The 23592-nt window shown below is 45.7% G+C and overlaps 1 protein-coding gene across 2 annotated transcripts in view; it reads left to right on the top strand.

Annotated features, from left to right (window-relative positions):
• The first annotated feature begins 1957 nt into the window (after window positions 1–1957).
• Smarcal1 (SWI/SNF related, matrix associated, actin dependent regulator of chromatin, subfamily a like 1) overlaps window positions 1958–23592 on the top strand; it is a 48323-nt gene continuing 26688 nt past the window's right edge. The window contains exons 1-9 of one of the 2 annotated variants that reach the window (XM_055616857.1): window positions 1958–2118; window positions 3118–3916; window positions 4797–4847; window positions 8817–9029; window positions 9570–9620; window positions 14090–14276; window positions 15894–16044; window positions 17349–17507; window positions 19928–19993. In XM_055616857.1, the coding sequence (XP_055472832.1) occupies window positions 3175–3916; window positions 4797–4847; window positions 8817–9029; window positions 9570–9620; window positions 14090–14276; window positions 15894–16044; window positions 17349–17507; window positions 19928–19993 (1620 nt within the window). In that variant the 5' untranslated portion in view covers window positions 1958–2118; window positions 3118–3174. Of the gene's footprint in view, window positions 2119–2333; window positions 2377–3117; window positions 3917–4796; window positions 4848–8816; window positions 9030–9569; window positions 9621–14089; window positions 14277–15893; window positions 16045–17348; window positions 17508–19927; window positions 19994–23592 lie in introns of those variants that run through there. The other variant, XM_055616859.1, reaches the window with a different exon arrangement.

Genomic DNA, 23592 nt, shown 5'->3' with positions numbered 1-23592 from the left:
GAGCACCTAAGACTAACCAATTATCTTAAAAGTCAATGACCTTATAGCTTCTTCATCCAATCTTGAATCGCCAAGACTGCACCCCTGAAAATTCCCATGGCTTGCCTTTAAAAACCCAAGGTCTTTGTCTCCCAGTGCCACTCTTTGCTGACCAGTAGGGGTGACCCATTGCATGATGGTTAAAATAAACCTCTTGCAATTGCATATATTGATCTGGTCTCCTGCGTTCCCTTCATCTACCTTCTGGAAATTAGGCTTGTGCTTGGCTTAAGAATACCAGGGGCATTTACAGTAGATTTGAACACTTTCTTTAGGATTAATCCTTATTTAAATCCTATAATACAAGTCAGACTCTGTTACTAACAAAATATTGTTCCAAGTGACACAAAACATATGTCTATGTAAGAAAATTAAAACCACACAGAAGTATAGCTTTGAATGTTGGCATATGTAGCCCACTCTATGTAACTTTCCAGTGGTTTGGCTGGAGTTTGGATTTCCCTGTAAAGGAATTTCTTTTTTTTCTCCTTCCCCCTTCATCTTCTTTATTTTTTGGTGGGGGAGGGAGGAAGTCCAGACAGTGTAGCCTTGGCTGTCCTGGAGTCCCTTTATAGAGCAGGCTGACCTTGAACTCACATCGATCCACCTGCCTCTGCCTCCCAAGTGCTGGAATTAAAGGCATGCGACACCACACCTGGCAATTCCCCCCCCCCCATCTTTTTCTATTAAAGAATACACCCATCACTATGGCTCTTTTTCATTAAATGTCTGGTCGTTTTCCCAACTAACTTTGTATTCAGAGATCAACCTCTTTGTAACGAGCTATGTTTGAAAACAGAATCGTAACAACCTTCACAAGTACACTGATATTCAACCATTGCGGGGTGGAAAGAGTGCTGGTGCTCAGAAATGGAGTCAACTAACCATGACAGTATCTGATAGATTCGAGGGCTTTGGAATCAGAATAACAAAGTAGTTGAATACCGTCTTGTTAAAATTGTGGACCAGTTTTCTGGTTCAGCTGTCTCGTCTGTGAAATGAGGATAACAAAGCGGGTGGTGTGGCGCACAACTTTATCAAAGCACGCCAGAGAAGGATCTGTTAGTTCTAGGGCAGCCAGGGATAGATGGTGAGATCCTGTGGAAGAGGGGAAGGGGAAGGGGAGGAGAAGTGGGGGAAGAGAAGTGGGGGAAGAGAGGGAGGAGAAGGGACGAGGAGGGGGAAGAGGAGGAGGAGAAAGGAAGAGGAGGAGGAGGAGAAGGGGGAGGAGGACGACGAGGACGAGGAGGACTTCCAAGGCCAGCCTGGTCTACAAAGTGAGTCCGGTACAGCCAGGGCTATTACACAGAGAAACTCTGTCTCAAAAAAAAGAGAGAATAAAAAAATGAAAAGAAAAAGAACGAAAAGGAGAAAAAGTAATAATTTTACTATGCGGGTAAGAGGTGGAGACAAAGAAGTCATCCTCAGCTACAGAATGAGTACTAGACAAGGCTGGGATACAGGAGATCCTGTTCATAGTTCACAGGTTGGACTAACTGAGGTTAACAATTAGCACACTGACTGATGGAGGATCTAACAACAGCGGCCGAGCCTTAAATTATAAGAACAACTCTCTTAGAAAGGGGTGTGCCAGGAAAATCTTTATTAAGAATTAAATCAATCTGGCTGTTTGACATTTCTGGAGACACCGCTGTGACTGAACGCTTGGCACCACAGGCTGCGTTTACGCCTGACTAAACCATTGGAGAAACTGAGATCTACAGCTCCCAGGGTCCACCATACCTTGCCCCGCCCACAACGTTACACCCTTTAATTCACAACCTCCAATGGGCAGGCTTGCCTACACAAACTACAAACCCCATAAGACCCTACATCAAGCGTGTTTGCACCCACGATTTATGGCGGTAATCTGCGGCCGTATTGGCTGCTGGGAAATGTAGTTCGACGGTGGCCGAGCCATTCAAAGCCTATGGCCCACTCCAAGATGGGTGAACTTGCAGTGCTTGAGATTTAGTTCTTCTAAAAGTCCAGCTAAAGCGTAAACTTCCTAGGCAAGGCTCTGGAGACGCTCCTGGGCTTGGGATCTGCGAAGATACCTCGCCTTACGGGCCTCGCTAGGTAAGAAAGTGGGCTGCGAAGTGAGCAGCGGCGTTGGAGGAAGAGACCAAATACAGCTAGAGGAGGAAGCAGCGGGGAAGGGAGGATCCAAGTGGAAATGCCAGAAGCAAAGTGGGGCGGGGCGTTCCCTCTCCGCTGGCGGAGAGGAAGTGAAGCCTAGGTCCCAGTAAAAAGGGACTTCTGTGTGCTGGGGTGCATTTGTGGTTTATGGCTTATCAGTGGAAGTTCTCATCCGGTTTGGTCTCATCTCCCCTACTGGTCAGTCAACCTATCAGGCTTTGGCAGTTACGTAAATCACCCCACTTGAACACAAGACTGAGAGTTTTAATTGCTGCTCTCCGGGTGGAGTGTAACATCTGTGAGAGGAGATGTTTTGGGGTGCTTTGTCTAGAAGAAGTCTTGGCAGGGAACAAAATCTTAAGGTCCCTAATGTCTAGAGTCTAGCCCTTCCTTTGACGACTGCCCTTGCTCCTAGAGTATTCCCTGTGTTATAAGCATTTTAAGGCAATGCCATTTGAGTAAGGCTTAAGTCAGAACCCGGCCAGAGAATTTGGTGTTCAGGCCCCTGCTTCTAGAGCATTGTAAAACTGGTCCAGCCTGGAGGAAACCGTCTAGGGTAAATTAAGTCACAATACAAAATAACATGCTCTCTTTCTGTCTGATACATTAGCCCTTCTAGTTTAAAATGTAATCTTTGTCCATTCTAGTGAAGTTAGGTTTCACTGTAAAACTTTCTTGGGATCTGTTAACTCACTTTGACTAGGGAATGGGAAGGAGAAAAAGAAAAATAGCCCAGTAAAATACAATCGGTTTTGGATTTACCATTAGTTTTTTCATCGGGATGATTATTTTAGGATATGCTAATTTGTGTTTGCATTTTAATTAGAAAAGAAAGTTCAGTTTGTCCTTTAGCTTCTTCTAATACATTACAAAAGCTTATTAATCAAAGTAGGAGCGTAGTGAACACAAGTTTTATTTCAGTCTTTTTACCTTTCGCAGCTTTTGCCATCTTCCAGTTAGAAGGTGACATTCCTGCATAAGCCTGTTCCTATTAAAATGTCCTTGCCGCTTACAGAGGAGCAGAAGAAAAAGATCGAAGAGAATCGACAAAAGGCTCTGGCCCGTCGCTCTGAGAAGTTATCAGCAGAACAGCCACAGAGCACAGCTTCTGGCTCCTTTGTTACTGGCCCTTCCCAATCCAAGCAGGACCCTTTCCGGAATCTCCCAGTAGAACCTTCAAAACCAGTGGGCCAAGCTGCTCTTTTCAAGCAACAGAATCTCAATAATTCATTTCCTGATGACCAGAGACCTCACAGTTCCCACCATTTTCAAGCCAGCACATCAGAGCAGGCAAAGGGGATATGGAAGATTCAAGGAGAGAGGTCCACAGTCTACCCAAAGCCTAACCCAGCTCCTCCAGATGTCTCTAACCAACAGCTTTTTGGTTATAAGTCAGGTCAGGGCCTTCCCCAGTCAACCCAGGAGCCTCTGACTAAAGCACAGAGTTCCCAGAACACAGCAGCTTCTTCCTGTGGACTATTTCCCAGGGATCCCGACTTACAGGCCGAGACAGCGAGGCCCTCCACCTCTGGGCAAAACATTTCGAACACCTTTTATGCCTTAGGTGGAAAAACACCTAGGACAGAAGAGAGACCCTCAAATAAACTGCAGACTTCATCCCAAAAAGTAAGCTGTCAGCAGGGAACATGCATAAGGACTGGAGACCGGTTTCGGGTAAAGATCGGCTACAACCAAGAGCTCATTGCTGTGTTTAAGTCTCTGCCCAGCAGACACTATGGTAATGAGGCCTTTTCTATTTTCTATTCTCAGACGTCTTTTAACAGTTTCTCATGAATATTAAGAGGGGCACATTGGCACATTATATTTTTCCATTTTAGCTAGCTTCTCTCTTTGTGATAGCTGTTTTCTCAAGCAGATGTTAAACTTAGTGCATGACCATAGACAGAACTTTCAGGTGTTTATTGAGGAGACAGGTGTTGTATTTGTATTGCAGCATTGAAGCCTAAAAACAGTAGTTTGAAATCTGTAGATTTATTTTCTTCTTCTTTCAGTTTTTAAAAAATGACTTTTTTTTTTCTTAATGTTATGTACATTGGTGTTTTGACTGCATTTATGTCTGTGTGAGGGTGTCAGATCCCCTGGAACAGGAGTTAAAGACAGTTGTGAACTGCCACATAGGTGCTGGGAATTGAACCCAGGTCCTCTGGAAGAGCAGCCAGTGCTCTTAACCTCTGAACCATCTCGCTAGCTAGCCCCTTCTTTCAGTTTTTGAAGTGCTGAACCAGCTCAGTTATGTTAAGTAATGTGCTTGGGTTGGTTGATCTGAAGGGAAAGCTGGGCTGTGGCTAGCTCTACTATTCCTTGGAGTTCCTGCTCATATCACTGCCTGACTACTCGAAATTCAGATGATTTGGGTTCCACTCCTACCTGCCTCAGGCAATTAGTTAAATGAGGCCTGAGCTGCTATCTATATGAAACAAAAGAATTACCCGTGTTTGCTATTTGCCTCCTCTAGAGATGTTTTTTAAGTCCGTGAGAGCCTGCCAGTCAACAGTTTTGAATGTGGCCTCTGTTTGTTCAGGAAATAGAAATAAGCTCTTCGAGAGTGTCAGAGTGCAAATAGAGACAAAAAGTGATCAGCCTTCTGTTTATTTCAGATTCTTTTACAAAGACTTGGGACTTCAGCATGACTGACTACAGATCCTTGAGTAAGTGGACACATTCTTTCACCTGCTGTGAAAAGTTAGCAAGAGCTGGCACCTGGTGGTTTTGTGCACTGGGCCCTTCCCAGTCCTGTGTTCCATGTTTCTTACCTCTTAAAACAACCATCTTACGAATGGGGAAATGATGTCTCAAATGAGTAAATAATACAGAGACGCACGGCTAATTAGGTATTCAGCTGGAATTCAAACCAGAGTGCCTGTTTCCCCTGGGCTATGGCAGATCCAGCAGTGACAGGTAGCTGTGTCAGGCCTTGCTCCTAGGGAGATGGCTATTTAACATCTGACACTGTCTAATCAACCACAGAGTTCAGGGGGCGTTGCTCAGGCAGTGTCCAGTCATCATTAGCCCTGAATGCACCCCTGTTTTCTGAGTCTGTTCTGTACCGGTGTTTCTGTCCCCTTGTCCTGGGGCCTCTGTCAGAGAAATTGCTTCTTGTTTTCCATTCTCCCCTCTTGTTCCTTCTTGTTCCTAGCAGCCAGGTCTCCACCCACTCTCCAGAAGCTGAGCATACATGCTCAGATCACTTCTTGGAGGATCTGAAACATAAGTTAGAATTCTTACGGTTCACCAGGATGTTTTCAGGGGGGTGATGCGCCAGTTTCTGCAGAGTTTTCTTGCTTTTTCCTTTTATCTTGTCTTTGAAAACATATGCCTAGGTGGTATCCTGCACTTCGGTAGGGCTGCTGTGACACAGACGGGCCTTAAACAGAAACGTGTTTGCTCAGTTCTGAAGGAAACAAATCTGAGGCCAGGGTGTATTCAGGCTTGGTTTCTCCTGAGGTCTCCTTGACTTGATGGTGATCATCCTCTGTCCATGTCAGTGGCTCTCAACCTTCCTGATGCTACAGCCCTTTAATACAGTTCCTTTCGTTGTGGTGACCCCCAACCATACAATTATTTTCATTACTACTTTATAAATGTAATAATTTTGCTACTGTTATGAATCATAATGTAAATATCTGTGTTTTCCTATGGCCTTAGGTGACCCTGAGAAAGGATTGTTCAAACTCCCTAAGGGTCAGGGCCTACATATGAGAACCACTGATCCATATTCTCTCACAGCCTCCAAGCACTCGAGTTTGGTCTTGTCTTGTTTTTGCTTCTCTCTCCCCTACCCTATCCTATTCCTGTCCTGTCTTCCTACTTTCTATTTCTCTACCCCATTCCTCCCTCTACCAGTCATGGATTACTAAGGCCTGCCCAAATAATGTTATTTATCTTGAAAAGCACTGTCTCACGGTCTTATTCTGAGGTACTGGAAGTTGTAACTGCCACGTAGGACTTTCAGGGGCCCAAACTTGAGCCCATGACACCTCTGGTGTGATGTGTGCCACCAGACCACCATGGCCGGGCTTTTGATTTTTTTTTTTTTTTTTTTAAGTTCTGGGGATTAAACTCCAAACCTTGTGCATAGTAAGCAGCTACTTGATCGCTGACTTACATCCTTTGGCCCAGTCCTTGCCAGCATCATCACATAGGAGTGCTGTCCTCAACACTTAGCGCTCTAAATGTGTCTGTGGAGTCTGCGTCTCCCTCCTTTCCTTTTCTGACAGTGCTGGGGACCAAATCCAGGACCTCAGGTATACTGTGCCAGCCCTTGAGTACTGAGCTACACCCCTAACTGGATTTTGCATTCTTAACCCTAACCCCACACTCACCACACAACACACAGTGTATTTAATGCCCAAAGGAAGACAGTTAGGCCCACAATCTCGGGACTCTGCCACTACCTCAGGCACCTTGAACCTGCTTGTTTCCTTCTTTTTTTCTGTCATTAAGTAAAACACTGTTACATTTGTATGTAATTTGTGCTCTGCCTTTCTTACAAACTAGCAGTTTAGCAGTTCTGTGAGATAAATGTATGGGTGTCATCATTATAATGGATCATTGTGAACCTCAAATATTTTGTATTATCAAACATACTAAATTTTATATTTTTTCCAAAACTTGTTACTGACAGAAAAATATTAATGATCGCATAACATCCTGTTGTGCGAATATGGCCGAGTTGCCTAAGTTATTTTCTTGATGTTTAGTTTGCTTCCTGTTTCCTGGTATTGCATCCACAGGAAGCCCTCGGTGTACAAGTTTATGTTTACATTTTCAGTTTCCAGAAATGGCGTCGTGTCGATCACCTCTTAGAACTCATGCCTGCCTCACCAATTTTCCCAAAAGGTTTTCTTCTCAACTAGTAATATAAATGTCTTTCTCTTATTTTGGTTGGTTGGCTGTTGTTGTTGTTGGTTTGTTTTGTTTTTTATCTTGTAACATTGATATGTAAAGAAATGGCTTTTCATTCTGTAAAAGGAACTTTTATTCAGCTGTTTCAGTTGTTGTCTCGGAGGATTACTGCCCCCTTCTGCTAATCTAGGCCTAGTACCGGAAGCTTCTAGCCTCCATACTATCTAACCTAGGCCTAGAATGTTTTTTTTTTTTTGGGTGTTTTGTTTTGTTTTGTTTTGTTTTAGCCTCTGAGATTTACTGCTTAATAAGATCATCCTTTCTTGCCTTTCTTGTTCTTACTTAGCTCAGAGGTGGCTAGTTCAACTCAGCTGTTCTGGCTCAAACTTGTCTCCCATCTAGTTTATTCAATCTGGCTTTTTTCTTGGTCTCTGAATTGCTCTGCATGGCCTCAAACTAACCCCAGCAATCTTTCTAATCTTCTGGCTCCTCTTTCTCTGGTTCATTCGATCTTCATCTGAGTTCCCCCTCTTCAGCCTGTCTCTCTATTACTGTCTAGTAAAACTGCCTCCTCTGTATATTGCCCCTTAAGTAGCTTCCCTTTCCTCTCTCTTCTCATGATTGTTTGGTGTATCCTATTCTATTAAATCTTTTTTTATTTGTCACTTTTTCTGCCACTCAGTTAGACATCACTTTCAAACATGAGTGCTTCCTTCTACAAACTTAAGCTTACCTTCCTTTTTTGGGATTAAAGGCATGTACCACCAGGCCTAGACCTAAGCTTTTCCTTATCAGAAACTTTCTCTATATCAGGCTGGCCTTGAACTCAGATCTGCTTGCCTCTGTCTCCTGGATTAAAGGCTTGTTTGTATTCCAGCCAGTTCACACAGAAGGTCTTTGGGTAAGATCTTTTGCCAAGGCAGCCATGATCTGGATTAAAATTCCTCTACATCATCCCTTTGGTTATTTGTAAAGTTGAACATTTTTGTTTTCTAGTTGCTTTTCTTCCTGTTTGAAATTGGCTGTATCTCCATCCTCTCATTTTATGCTCTATTTTTTATGTTTTCTGCAAATTCTTGTCATTGTTTTTTTTGTTGTTGTTGTTGACAGTTTAGTCGTATGTCCTCAAGTCCATAAAGTGCATAAGTGATAAGTAATAAAATAATGTGGAAAACCATGTATTTGTGGCCTTTTGCTCCTATTTCTCATCTCCTTGCTATCTAAGCAGTTGGTAGAGTATCTATGCATAGGGTCCCTTGGGTGCTTTGTAGTGTGCTATTGTCAGCAGATTCTAAAGCACAACAGAGATTACTTACAACATTTAACCATCATCACAATTACAGTCTTCTGTTAATTTCTGATATCTGTTTTTTTAATTAAAAATTTTTAAGGAATAGAAAAATTATGTGTATGCTCTCTCTCCCTCCCTCTCTCCCCCCCTTCACTCCTTCTCCCTGCCCTTTCTTCCTCTCCACCCCCAATCCCCAAGGTTCTTGCTATGTTGCCCATGCTGTCATCCAACTCCTGGGCTTAAGCTCTTTGGCCTTCTGAGTAGATGAAATTACAGGACATTTCGTAAATATTAAAATGCTCAACACCTCAGTTAGAGCACACCATAAGCCTTCCTAATGTACAGGCCTCTACCTCCTCACCTGTCTTCCTCATGGCCTTGACTGCTCTGCCCTGTTTTCTGTCTTGCCTTCCTGAGGCTCAGGTGAAAGTCATCCAGTGTTGTCTACCTTATGACGTCAGTCCTTTCTTCCTCTTCACAGTGAAAGCAGCTGAGCAGCTCTCCACGGTCTCCCTGCAGCCACTGGAAGGAGTTGATGGCAGTGTCAGGGAACAGAGTGGCCTCCCTTCAGCTCCATCCCTTACCTTTGTCACAGGGAGATGTGTGCTCATCTCCCGGGCCCGCTTCGAGGTTGACATCGGCTATTCGGAGGCGGTGATTGCGCTGTTTAAACAGATGGATTCCAGGATTTACGGCAAGTGATATTGATCTCTGCGAGATCTGTGATGCCAGCAGTGTTTGTCTCCGTCTTTGACTGTTCAAACTGACTTTCCTGATAGAGATATAGCTATATCTACAGGTCAGTGACACCTCAGTGGTCACAGAGTGAAGAAGTAGTGGCAGCTGCTTCATCTCCAAGCAGAACATCCAAGGAGAACATCCTACAGTTTTCTTAACCATTGTTTTCTGGTCATTGTTGTCTTGACAAATGTTCTGCTGCTTTGACTTTAAAGCCCATTTGTTTCTATTTTAGCCTTAGAGCGGAAAAACAGTAGTTGCCCTACAAAGAATGCCTTTCTGTATCCCAAGACAGTGGTGTCAAAGTTAGGCATGTATAGGAGAGGAGGCAGCTTGCTAACACTCTACTTGTGAGGTGGTGTTTCTAATAAGTTCCCTGGTGGTAGCTCTGGTACCAACCTCAGGACCAACACATCCATCATGAGAGCTTGCCGGAGGTTCTTGACATTGGAAAGAAAATGTTCGAGCGTGCCTTATCTCTTTCTTCTCATTGCAGACATCAGGACCAGGAAATGGAACTTTCTCTTGGAAGAGCACAACAAACTAGGTGAGAAGACCACACCTTTCTGCTTTTTCTTCCGTTGTTACCTTTAGTGGCAGCCTCAGCTTTAAAATGGCTTTGAGGAGAGGTTTCTCCTCCCTGCTGTAGAGCGGCTGAATGAGAGAAGTGTTCAGGTAACCTTGTCCAAGCCTGCTGGCACAAGTAGCTTTGTGAAAACCATTCAGACACAGGACACTTTCTGTGGGCGGGATGGTGCTGTTGAAATCCCCGGGGCCTGGAAGCCTTCCCACCATCATGGACAGTTAAGGAGAAGGATATAGACTTGTGCAAGGGTCACATTGCTGGAATGGAAGTTCCTTTAGACAGCCTCTCAGTTTACCTCCAGAACCGATGACCTGAAAGGTAGGAGAGTGTTCTGGTTTGAGGCTGCTTTGTGAACTGCATTCTGTCAAGATGCAGAAGGGTAGACCTGATAGGTGTAGAATTTTAACAGGACTTAGAGACTGACCAAGGGCATGGATGTGTGTACAGCTACCATGCCCACAAAGGGGCATGCCTGGTTCATTTATTGTTTTTCATCCTTGTACTCTTCTTAGACAGACTAAAATTCTAATGTGCCTGAGAAAGGCGGTTGTGGTCATAGCTCAGCCTATTCTGGAATACTAGTTTCCTCTAATTTAAAGAAGTGGTGATTTTCCACAGTTACGTTTCCACTTTTTGGTACCCTGTAGACTTCTGGGTCAGGCTAGATATTGGGAGGAGTCTGCATTGGTACCGTTCACAGCAGTGAGCTGGCCAGCCTCGGGAGTGAGATGTCATTAGGTGCTTGTTCCTCAGGCTAGGGCTTTGAGGGAGAGCTGGATTGCCTTCCGTGCTTTGTGTCTCCTGACTTACTGTGCAATATCAGGTGTCAGGTAGATGACTCACTGTATCCCACTTGGCCTTATATTAAGAAGAGCCATCTTTGGGCTGGAGATAATAGGGTGTTTGCCTGTCATACATAAGGCTTGTGTTTGATCCAGTGTGTGCAGAGGTGTGTGACCATTATTCCAATAGGAGATGGAGGCAGGAGGACCAAAAGTTCAAGGTCATCCTTGGCTCCCTAGCACGTTTGAAGCCAGCCTGGGCTACATAAGACCCTAGTTAAGTAAGTCCCTTTTTGTTCCTGGAGGAAGGCTTCGCTGTAACTGCAAGGTTAAGTTGACTATAAGGTGATGGTATTTAGCACCTGTAAAAACCAGCTGAAGCAGGAAGAATGGCCAATGCAGAGTGGAAGTTCTCTGGCTGTTTGGAGCTTAGGGTTTAAAGTGAACTGTTTTGCCTAACCCGAACTTTTGATGCGAGACAGGAATTAGTTCTTTCTTCTCTACATTGCCTTTCTTGACCAAGAAAGACATACACATGAGTAGGAAGAAGCTCTGCCTTTTATGGACTGACAATGCAGTATATATACCATTAGCAGGCGAATGCAATGCTTGGAAACTGTGTGTCAAGGCTCAGCCTTACATGGTGGTTCCATGGTGGTTTTTGCAGACAGTGGACCTTAAAATACCTAATGAACTTGGTTCTTCATGCAGAGAAGTGAACACAATGAGCATAACTTCCAGAGTTTGTATGTCAGCAGCTCTAGATTTAGAATGTTTATATACTTTTTTTCCTGGTTTCATTGTCTCAGCAAGGAAACTTCTGCTTTCCTTACTGGGAACATTTGAGGAACCACAGTGAAGTTGGAATAAAATTTAAACTCCTGCATTTGGATCCTGACCCATTAAGAAATTCTGAAGCCGGCTCTGAGCCCTGAGAAGCCGGAGAAGAGGGTACTGCTGAAGAGGTTCCATTAGTGCTGCAGACTGGACGTTTGTTCCTTTCTTCTCACCTGGAGGCCCCCTGCCTCATGTGTGAAATCGGGTTATTGACCCCAAACTGGTTGAGCACATACATCCAAAGCTAATTAAGGGCAAGGTGGGTCTCTGTAAGTTAGAGACCAGCATAGTCTACAAAGCAAGTCCAAGACAGCTAAGGCTACACAGAGAAACCCTGCCTCAAAAAACCGAAAACAAACAAACTCGGTGAGGCCTGAGCATGTTATGAAAGACATGATGAGAGTCATTTCCTCTAGGAACATGACTCTCAGGGATTTCTCTTCTTTCCAAGTGACTGGACGCCTTCTGCCTGCAGTGAAATTGGCATGAGGCCTTTTGTTTTCCCTGGCTGTCACAGTCCAGAAGGGTTCTCCATGATCCGGTCTTGTCAGCTGCTGTTTGAAAACACTATCATCTCTCAGCTGTGTGGCTGTCACACTCTGCCAGAGAGCTTTGGGTAGAAAAGACTTTGGGATGACTCATGAAGCCAGGCAGCACATGCCTGTCATCCGCCGGCACCGAGGAATGGACAGTAGACGACCATGACAGGGAAGGGTGGAGTTCTCAGAAGCACCCAGGGAACAAGGCTCTGGCAACAGGGCTGTAGGAGACCGCGGTGTTGGGTTCTTCCCCTTGGCGTGGCTGAGAGAATGTGGTGCTTCCAGAGCCTCTTACTCCAGCTCCAGATTAGCAGCTCTTAGCTTGCTTGCTTCAGTTCTGAAGATTGCTAGGATTGTGATGATAATGGCTTCTGCCAAGCGCATTGAGTGCTCAGTCTCCTGGTGTTTGTAGAAATTAGCACATTCAGATTTAAGAGATTTAAAGTGGATTTCTATATCAACATGGAACAGCTTACTTTATATTAAAACCATTAGCCTCATCTGTTTCATATTGTTAATTCTCTTCCAGAAACAACTGGTGTGTGTGTGTGTGTGTGTGTGTGTGTGTGTGTGTGTGTGTGTACATATGTACATAATGCATATATATGTATATAAATTTTATTATATGTATTCTGTTTGAGTAAGGAGGGGCTATACATCTACATGTGCCATAGCACGTGGCACATGTGATCAGAGAAAACATTGGTTGTGACTCAGACTTTTCTGCCATGTGGGTTCCAGGGATTGAATACAGGTTTCCAGGCTTGGGGCCAAGCACCTTGACCTGCTGATCCAGGTCACCAGCACCTGATGCTCATATTTAGTGAAGAGCAAGCAATGAATTTAAATAAACTGAAAACACCAAGCAGCTGAAGATAGCAGCCAATGGCACAACCGACTATGTTCACACAGTGTTTGCCCTGATAGTCAACTGGTGGTCGTAGTCCAGAACTTTTGGAATAACCTTGAAGAATTAAGAAACCACTGATTACAACTGCCTTTATGTTGAAGAGAACCATGATTTTACCAGTCAAAAAAAAATTATATTTACTGGGTTAGATAATATTTTAGGCCTTCGGACCATGTAGCCCTAGGCCCAGCTGCTCTTCCCTGTCATTGTTGTAGGAAAGTAGCAGTGGACAATCCATAATCCAGTGGCATGGGTGTGTTATAAAAAATTATCATATAGAAAAAAACCAAAGCACAAAACCAGGCTTGTCAAGCTACAGGCCTTTGCTCACTGACTCCTGCTTTAGAGACTTGGTCATGAGCAAGCCCCCTTCAGAGTAATGGATTCAGTATGCTTTGTTTCTTTTATTTGTATGTGTGCAGACATGCAGGTGCCATGGTGCATGGTCAGAGAGAAACCTCAGGAGCCCGCACTTTCTATCTTTGATACAGGGTCTCTCTGTTGTTTCTCTCTCTCTGCTTCGTACATGAAGGTGGCGTGGATGCAGGAGCTCCTGGGAATTCTGTGTTTTTCTCCTGTCTCCTTGGAGGAGCCTTGAGTCTCCCAACTCCGGTTCTCACATTGCACAGCAAGCTCCTTTACTCACTGAGCCTTCTCCTCACACGCACATACACATGCGCACACATACTCCCAGTGACAGATAATTTAGCTGCTTCGTTATTGAGATGGCAGCTCTAAAACCCTCTCGAGGGGAGATAGTTACTTTCATATGAAACAAGATTGGAAGTGTGCAGTTTTTCTTGGTCAGTGGCCTGCGTGGACTCTGCTTTTTGATCTTGTTTGTTGGTAGCACCACTGCCTACCAGTCTAACCTGGGAACACGTAGAGGCTGCTTCTCTGAGCCTCAGTGTTTTCTCTGCCTGTTGACAGAAGCTGCCTTAAGAGTTCTCTCTCCCCACAAACATTGAAGCCATCAGAATGCAACTAAGACTAGAATCATTGTCTCCGGGCTGATTTTTAATAGCTCTGGATCTCTATGAATTTGAATGGTGCTATAAAGAAAAAAATTACTTTAGGTTGAAAAAAAAATCACAAACATTGGGCAGTTCTTTCCAGTACTGTGTAGTCTGCCAAACCACTTTTGTGTCCCTGAGTATCCTCTTATCTGTAGGAATTTAATAACTAGAGAGAGGGAACGCTGGCTGTTGTCCGTTCCAGTGCTCAGCTAGTGGCATGTTCTGCAGTTAGCCCTTGTGAGAAAATGGCATGTAGCAGAATGGCTCTTAGCGAGTTCTGTACAATGAAGCCTTTCCCAGGTCTTTTGGACTTGAGCATTCATACACCTCTGACTCTTCTTTCCAGTTACCAGGTCACGTGACCTCCAGCAAATTCAGCTGGAGCCTCTACCCAAGACAGTGACCCTGGCATTTGCATCTCAGCTGGAGAAGACATCTCTCGATCTGAAAGCAGCCGTGCCAGAAGCTGACCTTTCTGGAGTGGATGCCAAGCTCGTGTCTAACCTCATGCCGTTTCAGAGAGAAGGAGTTAGGTAGATTCCCGATCTTCGTCTTGTTCTCTCTCACTTGACTTTCATCACTCTGCACAGATGGGGTTCATATGTTTCTTCTTTGAATATCTTGCTTACATGTCTGGAAGCATCTAGGCATTAACAGCCAGGTGTGATATTACCAAAGCTCATCGTTACCACTGATTTCAAATTCCATGAGTTAACCAGGACTTTGGATTGCAGGGGTACAGAAACCCAGTTTACATCAATCAAAGGAAGGATATTTCTCAGTGCAGGGATAGAAGACCCAGGGTTTCCCCATAAACTCCCTGCTTTCTTCTTAGCTTGCACCATCTCAGCCAGGTGCTCTGCTCAGCAGCTTGTGGCAGTATCTCACAGTTTGGCAGCAGACACGAAGTGCTGTTTCTGTGCTGCAGAAAGTGAAGCTGCTTCTGTGGCTGCTGGGAGGACAAGGAAGGACCCTGACAGGATACCCATTGGCCTGCGTGCTGCTGGGCCTTGCTGTACTGGCTTCTGGTCCCCACAGAGCCGCTGAGTTATTGTAGCGTGGGAAGCTGTTATCAGAAAGGCCAAGGGCAGCTGAAGTCTTCATAGTGCCCACAAGCTGATTAGAAGAGACTGCTCTCTTCATTTTTTACTGTGTTAAGAAGGAAAGAGCTATCCACGACTTAGTACCAGGTTTCTGTGCCAGCAACAGCTTTTCACAAATTAGACAATAGGGGACTGGAGTTTAGAGCAGGGGACCAGATGTCTGATGTGCAGAATCTCTGTAGTTTCTCAGTGACTCATCACTGTCTCTGCTCTCATTACTTCCATTTCTTTTGTGGAATGAAGATTATGATGTTTAGGAAGGTGGCAAGCACCATTGAAAGTGCCTTGTTGCCTGTTTCTCCCCATCATCTGGGGCAGGGGCTGCTTACTCCAACATCACTCTCGCGGTCGGGGTGCATCAGAGCCACAGCTCCTGAGTGATAGAATTGAGATTCCAATTCAGCCCTGTCTTGCTCCTCATCTACAGACTATTAGCAAGGCCCAGTGTACTTAAGTACTTCAGGTGTTTGGAGGCTGCCAGCCTGGGGTGGGGTGGGGGGGACCCTTTGCTAAAGCCACCTCCTCATCCTCTCCCCATCTGTCCTTTTTGCCAGTAGTTTTAGTCATTGCTGGCTCCACCAGCTCCTTAGCATGTAGCATGAGCTCTAGTCTTCAGAATGCCTCACTCCTAACACCACTAACTCTTGTTTCTTCCTTCCTGGGCACATTTCTCAATGGAGATCAAACCCATGGATGTGGATGTTGTATCCTGACCTCTCTTGTTCCCCTGTGCTCTTGTTCAGGCCAGTTTTTCCCACCATAGTTTCATTCTTGACTCCTGTGGTCTGTTTTGCCCTCCGCATCCTCCTCCAATGTACTTACCATTCTGCATTTTTCACTGTCTGCCTCCCTCTTTTCCTCTTATTCTGTCCCCTAAATGGCTCCCATCCTGTCCTTTCTGGCTGCCATGAGCAGGGCCCATTCTGGTCAGTGTTGTAGCGAGCATAGAAGGGGGCCTCTCCGCTCTCTGTGGTGCATGCTAATTAAGATGGGTAGGATGGCCCCTTGCACTATGATACTCACCTTACCCTGTCCATCTGCTTGCAGCTTTGCCATATCGAAAAGGGGCCGCCTGCTACTTGCCGATGATATGGGCCTGGGGAAGACCATCCAAGCTATCTGCATAGCAGCCTTTTACCGGAAGGAATGGCCACTCCTGGTGGTTGTGCCTTCTTCTGTGCGTTTCACCTGGGAACAGGTTAGTTCTGTTTGCGTTAGAGTGATTGGGAAGGATTCCGTAGGGTTAGAGCATCAAAATAATAGTGTAGAAGCAAGCCCTGGGATCTCTAAAGGTCTAGATGTGGGTCAGAGTCCAGCGGAAAGATGACCTGGTCCCTGAAGACAGGGAATCACGTTATCCCTGCAGGAAGGAAAGCCAAGTGGTCGCTAGTTGAGGCACCTATTGCCAGTCCCTCAGCAGATACTGTACCCCTGTGCTCTTGGAAATAAGACCTATCTGCACTGTACTCAATTTTTTGGAATGTCTTTATTTCCTTTCTCTCTCCAAATCCTGTGACAGTGACCCACTTTTCAGATAAACAAATGAAGTCTCAAGGAGGCCAAGAGCTTTGCCTCCTATGGAAGCACCTTCCTGACTTCTCTGCTCAATGTTTTGCTTGCTCTGTGGTGGTGTGCATAGTGTGTTAAATGGCCCCCACACAACCTAATGTATGGAGCTTGGTGTAGACATTGAATAATTAAATCCCTTTAAGCAAATCCAGTTAAGGAAAGCCTGGCTCCTTTCCAAGCTTCCTGGCATTATGCTGCTGGTATGAGGCGTCAGTTTCGTCACAGGCTGACTTCCTCCTGAGGTATTGGTCATAGTGCCAAGGGTGCACCTCAGCTTGCTGCTGGGGAGGTCTGGATCCTGCCACTACCTGTAGAAAACTGTCATTCTATGCCTGTAGGGGTTAGATGTCCCGTAGACAGTCCAGAAGGAGTCAGGTCGTTGCTTATAACCAGGACCAAGACGTGAGAAATGGATGTCAGGACACAGCAAGCACAGGCAAGGTAGGGATCACCTGAATGCTGAGGCTTCAATGTGGAGACACCCAGTGGCCTTCCTACAGCTCCAGGTTCCCTGCTTTATCTAGTGATCGAATGTGGGGGTGAGCAGGGGGCTATGAAGAAAATGTCAACATAAATGTTTTCCTGGTACTCCATAAGCACTGTTTGCTCCTGTAGGCCCTTCATAGAATTCTTAGAAAGAACCCCATTCTTCCTCGACAGGAATATCTAGACATCACAGAGAAGAACAGGCGTGTGAAGGGCCTGCTCAGGGGAGAGAGTCCTGTCAGTAAAGCGAAGGGGGAGGGTGGACTAGAGGCAGGCAGGGGTGACCAGAGTATGGCCGATGCAGGAGGATATGGAGAGGGGTGGGGAGCGTGTCTTCCGGGAATGTGAAACCTGACCCCTTACACACACACACACACACACACACACACACACACACACAGAGTGTTGTCAAGCACTGCTTTGTTTTGCTCTCACTGTCCCCTGCAGGCCTTTCTTCGCTGGCTGCCCTCTCTGAGCCCTGAGAATATCAACGTGGTGGTGTCTGGAAAGGGCTGCCTAACAGCTGGCTTGGTCAACATTGTCAGTTTTGACCTTCTTACCAAGTTGGAGAGGGACCTAAAAACCTCCTTTAAAGTCGTCCTTATTGTAAGTGACTTGCCAGAGTCCTGAAGTACTCTGTCTCTTTAGATACTCTGAAAGGCTCATTGATCCTCTCTGGGTCTGGGGGGGAAGGAGCAATAGAAATCACTGCCTTTCTTTCCTAGGGAATGATTTTATATTCCTTTCCTGAAGCAGCGCTTACGCCTGACTCTGTACCAGACCTTCCTGAGCATTTTAAAACAGGTGGGATGAGTCTTTGGAGGTGCCGCCCTCCTGCACCGGGAGGCCAGTGGTGGAGGCCAGCATATGTACACCAGACTCTTCTGGGTCTCAGGGACACAGCAAGGGTGTGTGCCTGCACTGGTGCCGCCTTGTCAATATGGCTGAGGCATATAGTTCATCAGTCAATAATTCCCTTCCACCTGGGGTGAGGACAGGCCCCTATCCCTGACTGTAAAAAAAGCAGTTTTTACTTGAGTTGTTTTTAAAGATGCCTTTACCTGCTTCCAGCTCCGACAGCACTGCTTTCGGCAACTGGCTTTCCTCTGCATTCTTCACACACTTCAGGAACATCTGGGCAGACTTGGTACCCAGCCAGCTGTCAGCATAGACTATGTGGACATGGTTCCCAAATACAAACCCAGTAGAAGTTCAGAGCAGTGAAGGAGACGACATGGTCGCAGACCGCAGGAGATGTTTAGTGTATTCTGGACATGAGAACTGCTCTGTGTTTTTAGTGTGTGCAAACAAGAACACATATTTTATCAGTGCTGTTTGGGTAATGAGTCCTTGGGGGAGTCATGCGGGCCTGGCAGCAAATTCAAGTGTGACTTTGAAAGGATGCCAGCATTCCAGTGAATTGAAATATTAAAAGAAACATCCCAGGATGGTCACGGTGGTTTCAGGATGTTGGGACAATGATGCCTGTGTGCCCTGATGCGCCCTTGTAGTGGGTGTCCCAGGTATAACTACTGCTGTTCCCTGTGTTCCCAAGCTGTCCTGCTTTTAGTTCACTCAGGCTGACAATGCATCTGTCAGCTGACAGTGTAGGCAGATTCATTCTTTCCATAGTCACAGAGCTAGCACGTTGGAGAACCATTATTGACTGAATCTTTGTGTCCTGTGCCTTCAGAATTCATGTGTTTGTGTTCCTGGCTCATCACTTAGCCAGCTCTTGAGAGTGAGGGCAAGTTGCTTGCCACTAGTGTTGGTTTGTCCTCAAATGGCGCCAACAGCCTGCCATCTTCTGGCTCCACTGGAGCAAGGGATGAAGTGGCAGCCCTGAGAAGCGCACATTTGTAGATGAGGCTTCCTGTCTCCAGCCTCTGCTTGTGGTTTGTTCGTGGTAAACCATGCTTTACCCATGGTTAAAAGGGCCAGCCCCCTTTTATGCCTGATACATTTTCTGCGCTTCTCTATAAATGGCGTGTGACTTTCATGAAGACTCGTCATAACTTAGGATCATGAATGTAGTAGCCCAGGCATCTGGGGGAATGCTGTCTTGACACCTCACACTTGGTGCATTGCGCTTTTGAAGCCTCTCCCTTTTTCCTATAGTAGCTGAAATGGAGTGAATTTGGGGAAGCTTGTAGATCCTTTCAGGAACAGCGAGGAGATCGCTTATATCTCCTCATACTCATAAGGTGGCAGGACGGCTTTGAGGGCTGCTCCTGTGTTAGCTTAGTTCAGATGTAGCAAACTGATATACTAGGAGCTGGCATTATTTCCATTTTATAGGTAGGGAAACTGGTACCCTAGAGAGATCATTTAGTGGCTCTTACCATGTAGCAAGCAACCACAATGTGCCAACCTAAAAACTTCCCTCCTGGGTAATAATATGTTCACGATTCCTTTGTCTTTAGAAAATATGGCAGACTTTATGTCTTTCTTATATACAGAATGTACAACTACAAATCTATCAGATGCTGTGTTTTTCAGTGTAACAGTCCCCCAGAGGACAGGCCTCAGTCAGTTTCTATTTCTTAGTTCCTCCGGTGCCTTGTGTACACGGCTGTGGTGGCGTAGCTACCTGATCTGCTGCCAGGACATCTGCAGAGCCTGAGGGCAGTGCCAGACCTCAGAACTTGTCGCTAGTTCAGAGCATGTAATGGGTCCCCAGCACACCTGACTAATGCCATGCAGATGTGAAGTGCTTCCCACAAGGTGGCAAGCCGCCTCTCAGGGTTTTGTCCACCCACGTAGCCAATGGGGCAGATTGGGGCAAGTGTTCACTAACTCCCTTTCCAGGTGGAAAACTGCCTTAGAGAGATGGCAACTTGTCCAGCTGGTAATGAAGAAGCTGCCCTGAGCCTGTGGGTTCTTCCCCAGCACACTGCTCCATCTCCTTCACTGGCAAAGGGTTAAGGGCGGCATCCTCATGGCAAATACTAGGCAAGGCTCAGGGCAGGTGGGCGGTCTGTGTGTCAAGGACTGCCCCTGCTCACCGGTTTGCCTGTGTCTTTCAGGACGAATCTCACTTCCTCAAAAACATTAAGGCTGCCCGATGCCGAGCTGCTCTGCCTATCCTAAAGGTAAGTGTGGCTGAAAGGAGACTTGGGGCCTTACTGTGACATTAACTCAGGCAAGCGGGCCATGCTGCTCAAACAGATGCAGCTGAGGACGGTGAACTGTGGGTGGGACTCTGAGATGCTGAGCATCTCTTCTTGGGTTACCCTGCCAAGAACCCAGTCCACGTGAAGTCCTGTTGAGGGTCACAGACTCAGGTGAGGAGAGACCCTGAGTCTTCCCCTGGCTTCCTGCCAGCACAACAGCCTGTCACAGTGTGTCACTAGACGGATCAGGAGAGAGCGCATCTCTTGTAGTGGCAAAGCTGTCAAGGTGTGATGCATTACCTAAGTGCAGAGCCAGGTAGGGCTATGGTATCAGAGAATAATCTCAGGCAAAGCTGAAGCTTGTCTGGCAGACCGATTTTCCCTTTTACGCCGTCTGAGGTCTGTGGTTAACTTGCGGGCCACCTGTATATACTCTTTGTCTGTGCATTCTCGTGAGCGCATGGGCTGTGGTGTGTCCTGGCTTCAGAGGAGGCAACAGTGGGCGTGAAGAGCAGGGTCACGTTTTTCCCCATATGCCTTCTGATGCAGTTCTGTCCTCGTCTTTGTCCCATGTCCTGGACCCCGCTTCTCAGAGAGTAAGCCCCGAATGTCATTTTTTCCTCTTAAGGTTAGGAAGTAGGGGAGCATACCGGCGTATCACTTGCTGATGATGAGTCAGAAGCCGTTCACAGGTGGCTCGGGAGAACTGCTGCTGGGCCTGGACTGAGGAAAGAGCGAGCAAGTTGTTTCCTGCGTTCTACTGAGACAGCCTGTGTAGTGCACGAGCTTTGAGAGCCACAGCATTCAGCTGGGCAGGGTGCTGCGTGTCATCACTATCAGCACTTGAAAGGCAAATGCCAGCCAGATTTACACAGTCTCAGGACAGCCGGGGCAACATAGAGAGACCCTGTCTAAAATTATATAAACAAACAAAGGAAGATAAAATCATAGCATTTACTGCTTAAGACAAGCTTTTGGTCTGACCAGAGGGCTAATATCCAAAATATATAAAGAACTCCAGAAGTTGAGCAGCAACAAACCAAAGTAATCCAATTAAAAAAATGGGGTACAGAGTTAAACAGAATTCTCAACAGAGGAATGTCAAATGGCAAAGAAACACTTAAAGAGATGTCAGCGTCCTTAGTCACCAGGGAGATGCAAATCAAAACGATCCTGAGATTTCCCCATCAGAATGGCTAAGATCAAAAATTCAAGTGACAGCACATGCTGGAGAGGATGTAGAGAAAGGGGAACCCTCCTCCACTGCTGGTGGGAATGTAAGCTTGTACAACCACTTTGGAAATCAATCTGGTGCTTTCTCAGACAGTTAGGAATAGTGCTACCTCAAGATCCAGCTATACCACTCTAAGGCATATATCCAGAATATGCTCAAGTATACAAGGACATTTGCTCAACCATGTTCATTGCAGCTTTATTTGTAAAAGCCAGAATCTGGAAACAACCCATATATCCCTCAGTTGAGGAATAAATACAGAAATTGTGGTACATTTACACAATGGAATACTACTCAGCAATTAAAAACAAGGAAATCATGAAATTTGCAGGCAAATGGTGGGAACTAGAAAAGATCATCCTGAGTGAGGTATCTCAGAAGCAGAAAGACACACATGGTATATACTCACTTATAAGTGAATATTAGACATATAATATAGGATAATCATACTAAAGTTGGTACATCTAAAGTAGCTAATCAAGGAGGACCCTGGATAAGATGCTCAGTCCTCATTCAGAAAGGCAAATGGGATGGACATCGGAAGAGGGAGAAAACGGAACAGGACAGGAGCCTACCACAGAGGGCCTCTGAAAGACTACTTAGCATGGTATTAAAGCAGATGCTGAGACTCATAGCCAAACTTTGGGCAGAGTACAGGGAATCTTATGAAAGAAGGGGAGATAGAAAGATCTGGAGGGAACAGAAACTCCAGAAGGAGAGCAACAGAACCAAAATACCTGGTCCCAGGGGTCTTTCCTGAGACTGATACTCCAACCAACGACTATTCATGGATATGACCTAGAACCCCTGCTCAGATGTAACCCATGGCAGCTCAGTGTCCAGGTGGGTACCCTAGTAAGGGGAACAGGGGCTATCTCTGATGTGAACTCTGTGGCTTGCTCTTTGATCACCAATCAGAGAGCAGCCTTACCAGGCCACAGAGGAAGACAATGCAGCCAGTCCTTATGAGACCTGATTGGCTAGGGTTGGATGGAAGGGGAGGAGAACTATCCGTGGACTAGGGGAGGGGCATGGGAGGAGAAGAGGGAGGGAGGGCAGGATTGGAAGGGGATGAGGAAGGGGGCTACAACTGGGATACAAAGTGAATAAATTGTAATTAATAAAATAAGCTTTTGTTTTTATGTGAACTAAGGAAAGCATATTTGCTAAATGCTGGCCACATTTACCATCTGAAAATTGATTTTCCCACCTCTCCACAAAACTGTCTTAAAAAGTAATTTCAAGATTTAATTTTTTATAAAATCACCATAAGTCAAGGTTATGTCATATGCACTCTGGACACACTTAAATGAAATGCCATCCCCAGAGTGGTGACCTGTCTTTGGAAAGGCTTTAGTATGTTTTCCCTAGAAAAATATTAATACATCTTGGTACTGTGGTTCCAATATTAGGGCATCAGTAAAATTAAATCTCTAGCTCTTGATTGTTTAGACAAAAAAAAAATTGCATAATAGATAACTTATATATTTAAGTTCTATTATGACATCTTGGAAGCCACCAATTTGGTGTTACAGTTGTTGTGAAGGTAGGCACGTGGGGCCTGAAGTGAGTGCCTATGGCTAGACTTTGGGAAGCAGCATGCACATCTTTAGTAGTATCTTGGGTATATTTCAAAGTGATGTTTTTATTTTTATTTTTATTTTTTTTAATATTAATCACAGGTTATATACTTTGTATCCCAGCCGTAGCCCCCTCCCTCATTCCCTCCCAATCCCACTCTCCCTCCCTCATCTCCTCCCTGTCCCTTTCCAAGTCCACTGCTAGGGGAGGTCCTCCTCCCCCTCCATCTGACCGTAGTTTACAGAGTGCTGTTTTCAAACGATCGTGAAGCTGCTTGCTACTATACAGTGCCCTGGATTTGCAGAGTAGGAATTGAGTGAGCATGGCTGCTGTTGGTGAAGATACCTTGAACTCTTCTGAAACACTGACTCTCCCTAACCCTTAGTAGTGAAGGAGTGGGGAGAAGGAGTGGAGTAGCTCCCCTGTGCTGGTCTGTTAGGAACCTCTTCCCTTCTCTGCTGTATTTTCAAATCCAGCACACTGCTGACCCACGCTGTGGGGCTGGGCTTGCATGGTAGTATCGATGCCTAGAAATCTTGGCCTCTGCCAGCCCTCAGTACTCCTGATTGTGACAACTCAGCTGATCTCCAGTTGTGACTTCCTGTCACAGCCTAGAAGGACCAAGTCACTCCTCCCCAGTCACTCCTCCCCCACATCCTATCGCCTTCAATCCCTTAAAGAAACACTTCTCTAAATATCCTAAGAAATGACTCTAGATGCTTTTGATATATTTTTGGCCTGGGTTCAATCCTCAATACTGGAC

This window comes from Psammomys obesus, unplaced genomic scaffold, assembly GCF_907164565.1.
Source record: "Psammomys obesus unplaced genomic scaffold, mPsaObe1.curated_primary_1811, whole genome shotgun sequence".
Classification (NCBI taxonomy): Eukaryota; Metazoa; Chordata; class Mammalia; order Rodentia; family Muridae; genus Psammomys; species Psammomys obesus.
Note: the sequence above shows the minus strand (reverse complement) of the source record. Positions and strands in the feature narration are given on the sequence as shown.